Below are 6482 nucleotides of genomic sequence, written 5' to 3' on the forward strand. Positions count from 1 at the left end.
ACAAAGCTGAGTCCTGGACTTCTTGTTCTTAGAAATCTCACAGCATTTTTTATTTGCAAATATACCAGTATTTTACCTACTGTCCCAGGTAATGTAAATATGTCATTATATTCTGCCTAGTTACATTCCAAGTCCTGCTTCAATGTGAGAGAGAGATTTTTTCCCCCTATCCAGGACTAAATTGTTTTGCAATACCACTCTGCTCTGTTCAGAGAATTGCTGTGTCCTCCAAAATGACAAAGTGGTTCTTGCCTGTTCACAAATGTACAACTAGTAGAAAAAGGTGAACAAAGGACAATTTCCTTCAGTTCCAACTAAAGTTAAAAATAAGCCCTCCACTTGGAAAGCAATAATATATTTACAAGACCATGACTGTATTATTTGTAAAGTGTGTGTGGAACTTTTGTGATCAAAACAGCATAAAACTACAAGTTATTAATAAAAGGAGTGGTAAAAGTGCCCCTTACAGTTTTATGATCACCACTATGACACAACTAGCACTTAGATTTTATCATTATAGGGACATTAAAAATGGATCGATTGGGTAGATGGTACATCAACTTCCCTTAGAATAACTAGACCTTTGAGATATTTCAGAGCTTAACACTCAGTTTTGTGTTTGTTTTCATAATGCCAGCAAGCAGATTATATTTTACCATCTGGGGATGGAAAAGTAGACTCAAAACTACCAGCTTTTTAATAGCCTCATGGGGGGGGAGGGGGGAGGTGACCATCAAAGCCAGAATAAATGAATTCAAAGTACTGAATATTATCCAGCCACAAGACCTTCCTATCAGCTAGATGTACAGCGGAAACACTTTACCTTTCAAAATCCCTCCCTCGCTCCCATGATAGTATTCCCTCTGTGACTTGCCCCACCTTAAGTCTTTCTTCTCTTAAGTTTCCTTAAGTAATATTTTTGCTCCTAGTCCTCTCTCCATGTCTACGGCTTTCAGTTCTAAAGGGCCCCAAGAAATGTACCATGTTACATGCATATGCTACAGAGCCCACTGCCCTGTTTCAACATACACTTTCTAGTCTCCTTGTTCAATACTTCCCATACCTGATGCATTTAATTTACTCATAAACCCATAGAATACCCAAAGTAAAAAAGAAAAAAAAGGCACCCTGCTGTGTCTATCCCTGCTCCAATTCTCAGGCATTGTACACAATGAAGACTGCAGGGATTCAGCAGTAGTCAGAGCAGAAGCAACATATTTGAACATATTACATGTTGGTGTAAGATCCAAAGCAGCAAGGGACCAGGTATGGTGGAACTCGGTTCTGTCATGGTCTCACTACACCCCCATCCCTGCCCCCAGTCATCCCTAAGAGACAGACCATTATGCCGGGGAAAAGGTGTTATCTCACAGTTTACTTGACATGAAATGAACTCGGACAGACCAGCAAATCCAGCTCTTTGGCTCCATTTAAAGCCTCATCAACTCTTTTGTAGACACATAAATAGAAGTATAAGATGTTTCTGAGCTTACAGGTAGCAATGGGATATAGAAATGATACATGGCTAAACTGATCTTCCCTTTTCAATGAAAAGTATTTTTTCCCCCGCCCTGAACTCCTATTTCTAATAAACAAATGTCTGTTTTAAGTGATTATATCCAGAGTGCTGGAAATGACTCCTTTTATGCTCATCCTCAGATGAATAAATGTGGAACACAAGCTCCAGTTTGGCTTTCCCTGCAATCAGAAACCCTCCCTCTTCCTGGTGAAAGAAAGCAGCTCATGGCCTGTGCTACGTGGCAATTCTTCTTTGGGAGCACCAAAGACTGCTGCCTGTTCCGAATACCTATTTCAGTTAGAAACTGCGGTGGATTCTTTGTTTATCTTTTGCAGCCCACTCAGGGATGCATGGGTTATTGTGCAGAAGGTAGGTTTAGTAAAGAATGAATTTATCAGTAAGACTGTATATGCCTCTTCTGCTCTGTGTTCAAAGGTCCTGGTATTGAAATACACATCTCACTGACCTTGCAAGTCAAGTATTACTTCCAGTAAGGTGCAGTCTATGTAGCAAATAAATCAGCCTTAGTCCAAGCTGTTTCTGAGGCACAGCTATTATTGCCAGTGCAAAATGTAATCTGGTATGTGTAAACTGAAGTGTTCTTAGCTTGGCTGCAGTTCACATATAACCTTTACTATCGTCTTCGTCATTGCTGTGTCTTGAAGATGTAAAACTAGCTAGCTTGTTTTTGAGGTACCATATCTAAGGTTTGCTCTTATCTTAAATAATCCAGAATCCCCCCCACAAAAGGATAACTTTGAAGCCTTGGATGGGAAAACAAATCTGATTACAGATTGCCATGGCATTTATAAAATTACTCTAGTCAGAAATAATTGCTAGCCTACTACAAAAGATCCAACCTCTGTTCTGTAACTAGGAAACAAAGAAATAGCAGAAAGAAATTATTCACTCATTTAAACCTTCTGAACTCCAACTGTTCAGGTGCATATAGATTCAGTTAAAAGGAAGTGCCCTTTCTTAAAGAAAAAACATATCTTTATATTCTCCTTTCAGCATTTTCGGATGTGAACATGGACATGACACACTAAGAAACTCATTACCATATTTCCCTTAGGAAAAAGTGTTTTGAAAGAGCAATTCATGTTGTTAGAGAGCTATTTTGAAATAAATATACAGATTTTGTCTTTCTTAAATAGTTCATTTTTTATGTTTTAAAATTAACAAATCAAAACTTAATTCTATAAATGAAGTGATTTTTTTGTTGTATTTGGAAATTTGTTTCATTTCATTGAAATGTTGCTTTTTCATCTTTTTCCTCTCTCTCACTTTTTAAATTTTTTAAACAAAAGTTGAGGAAAAATGGGGAAAGAAACCCTTGGGATTTTTTTACCTCCCAAGAAAAAAAAGGATTTTTTTCTCCATTTCTTGAACATTGTAAACTTTCCATTCAAAAAATGAAAAAAAGAAGGAAAGTAAGAATTTCCCCATGAGCATGAAATGAAAATTTTAGATTAAAATATGTGTAAATCATATGGATCATTTCTAGGAAGTGACAATTCTATCACATTTTTTCTAAAAAAATTTTTTTAATTATTTTTTTTTCAGCTGAAAATGTCAATAATCTTTATAAACTAATCCCCTTTCCCAGCCTTTCTGTCAAGCATGGTCCAGCATAAGCTCTGGCTCTTCAGAGTGAGCATCCTACTTTTTAGTTGGGAGAAAAACTCTATATTCTACTTTTCCTCTAAGCTACAGGTTTAATGTTTTATTCCTACATATACTACTGAGGTCTGGCATGTCAGCAAACCTCTCACATCTGGGTCAAGTGTACAACCACAGCAAGCACTGGCACCTGCATTTCACTCTCTGTTAAATATATAAGGGAGTGCTTCCAGAATTAGGACAGTCTTCTCCAACAAAAAGAATTTAAAACCCACTGATCAAAGTTCCTGAGTGAACAACTGGACCATGCAGGAACTGCAGGCGTAATACCCCCATTCTGCTCCCTGATTTTATAGATGAAGTTTCAAAAAGTTGAATAAGGACAGACAAAGCTGCCCAAGGGCTTAACTTCAGAGTTTTGATGCTGCTTGGTATGTCATGTATCCTCTTCATGAACAGACTAGACCGGTTGCAGAGTAACTTATGCTACTCAGCAATGACTCAGAGTGAAGGACTCTTACAGAGGTCCACTGCAGTAAGTGGGTGAGGTCTAGCTCATCACCAATGAGAACTGCAGTCTGTGCAGAGAAGAACCACCACTTTCAACTAGTTCATACAAGAGCATATGCTCTTGTACATTTCTCCATACTTTCACGACCAAACATATAGGCTAATGTTGCTAATTAATGGTCTAATACAGAATTTGCAATACTTACTTTGAATCAATCTCTTAAATAACACATCTACACCACTTTGGCAGCATGTCTAGCCTTTTTGTTCTTGCGCCTCATGTACTAAACCCCGGAATGAGGCAGTGTAGCCCCATGGGTGCGAACAAGCATTTGAATCACGCAACTCAGTTTACGCATGCAGGCATTTACCCACGCAGTCAGACATAAATTGGGAGGTGAGGCTTGGCAGGATCAATGAGTGGGAGGGCAGGTCTGGCGGGACTGGTGGGTCAACGGGAAGATGTGAGGTAGGGGTTAAAATAGAATAGCATGGGGGCTGGGGTGAGTGGTTGGACTTTCCTAGCCTTGGGGATATGCTGTGATGCATGCAGGCATTTGTTAGGCTAGGTTAACCCATTTATATCATGTTAACCCAGGCCTGTCTAATGCTAATTCACCTTCTGAGGTGAACTAACTTAAATCAGGTGCACCATTTTCAAGGTGATTTAAGCCCTGTGAATGCCTGCATGGCCAGGTATTTAGATCGATCTAACTTTGGTTAGAACATACCCCATAAAGAAGCATCTGCCTTGACTCTTGACCATGTCAGAATGGGTCTCCCAAGTAGAGCAGGAGATACTCTGAGGGAAGCTTCATCAAATTTTGTGCCCATGTTAACTGAACAATATTCAGTTTTCAAGTTCTTCAAAACCAGCTATTGTCAGAAATAAAAGAACTTTCCTTTTTTGCTGGTACTGTCAACCGCTCCATTCTTTCACTCAGGATATTTTCTTGGTTCCTTTGACTCCTGGTACCATGTGCTGTTCAGAAACCACTCACAGCCAAGGGGTCTCACAGAGTTAATCTTTCTTCAATATCTAAATTGTAAGTGATTAGCACATAAGCCCCTCAATAACATAGCCTCCGGCTTCAAAAGTCTCATGCCTAAGTGCCTTAGAGGCAAAATTCTCCCATATTCAGCATAAGAAACCCCAAAACCTTCATACATTTAGAATTTGAGCATCAGAGAGAGATCAAACCTGGGGAAGTGATATGAGTGACCATGTGTATGTGTGCATAACAAATCTTGCTCAGATGTTCCTGTGAGTTGATTACCTTATTTTGCCCTTCTTGTGTGATTTTCTGGAGAAAGTCATGATCTGAGCCATAGTTTGAAGCAATTTTCCTTAGAATATAACAAACACAAACAATATCTATGTATTCCCTATTTTAAGAAACTATTTTTTTGTCTTCCTACCTTATTGCTATTTGTCATAGACATTAACATGTAAATTCTTCATTCTGATAAAACTGCCTTATGCTTTATTCTTTTGGGCATTAATAGTATTTTCTGTATTCTTCCACAAAGCTCATTAATTTATTCCTTCAAAGAACCTGAACCAGTTCTGTGTTCCATTTGAACTTAGACCTCTAGGCTGCATCCACATGAGTGCAGACATTTGTTTCCTTAGGGACAAAAAGTGGCAACACACCTTGTGGTGCATGACAGGTTACCCCAGGTGGGGTAGGGGAGACTGGCCCCAGAAGCCTTACCTAGGGTCCTGGGGGTCTCAGGGAGCTTCAACCGTAGCGCTCCAGCAGCTGGGAGCCTAGCCAGCAGCCGGAGCACAGCTCCAACCAGTCAGGCTCCAATTTTGGACAGTGCACAGTGCCACCATGTGAACTACCCTGCTCTTTTTCTGTGTGGGGTTTTTTTTTTTGACCCCAGGATCTCCTAGAGTCAACCCCCACCCCCTATTGCTACATCTAAATATGCAGTGTGTGGCACCACAGACAGGTCTGCAGCATCACATGCTGCACAGCCACACTTTTCTGGATGTGGCCCTAGAGTTCAAAGGACAGTAAAATACAGTGCAATATTATTATTATATCTCTTAAATGTTAGGGATAACATTGAAATCAAATTATTTGTTGAAGCATAGAGGAAGCAAGACATATTTTTAGAGTACTAGCAGCTACTCAGAGCTTAGAGAAAAGACGCTATCTGGGATTCTAACATGTTCCTTGCCAGCCAGTCTACCACAACACATGCCACATACAGCCTAAAAGAATGTGGAAATGCTGCTCATTCCATGAGAAATGACTTAGAGATTATTTATGAGTCAACAGGGTACCACTTTGTCATCACTGCAGCATACTGACTTCTTGCATCTCTTCTATTATTGTTGCAGAGTTAAAACCAAAGGTCTGTGCTCCTGGGGAATCTGAAGGTGAAGGAATTTGCCAGGGTAATAATATTGACATTATCTTTGACATTGATATTGACATTGAACACCTTCAAGATGAAACTGGATGCTCATCTTGCTGGGATCCTATGACCCCAGCTGACTTCCTGCCCTTTGGGTGGGGGGCTGGACTCGATGATCTTCCGAGGTCCCTTCCAGCCCTAATGTCTATGAAATCTATGAAATCTAGCACCAAATGTGTTGCATACTTTGTTTCTAAAACATGTTCTTCTATGTATACAGTCCTGGACAAATGGGGTTAGTATTTTTAACAGATTACCTAAATTCTTTCTTTTTATTCTATTTTAATATTTTTTATTGCTTCTTATATAATAAAATAATTGAATTAGGGCCTTGTTACACTTTATGCTGAAACTTGTGCAAATGTTAATCAGCGAAGTGTTGATTGGCTGAGTGGAGCAG

At 39.5% G+C, this 6482-nt stretch overlaps 1 protein-coding gene across 6 annotated transcripts in view; it reads left to right on the forward strand.

Moving 5' to 3' along the window:
• Positions 1–6482, forward strand: part of LOC102563004 (von Willebrand factor D and EGF domain-containing protein) — a 323208-nt gene that overhangs the window by 100056 nt on the left and 216670 nt on the right. For all 6 annotated transcript variants that reach the window (XM_059727409.1, XM_059727412.1, XM_059727411.1 and 3 more), the window contains 2 exons: positions 1660–1888; positions 6006–6062. In XM_059727409.1, coding sequence (XP_059583392.1) covers positions 1660–1888; positions 6006–6062 — 286 coding nt within the window. The remainder of the gene's footprint in view (positions 1–1659; positions 1889–6005; positions 6063–6482) is intronic.

The sequence above is a fragment of the Alligator mississippiensis genome, chromosome 4 (assembly GCF_030867095.1).
Source record: "Alligator mississippiensis isolate rAllMis1 chromosome 4, rAllMis1, whole genome shotgun sequence".
Taxonomy (NCBI): Eukaryota; Metazoa; Chordata; order Crocodylia; family Alligatoridae; genus Alligator; species Alligator mississippiensis.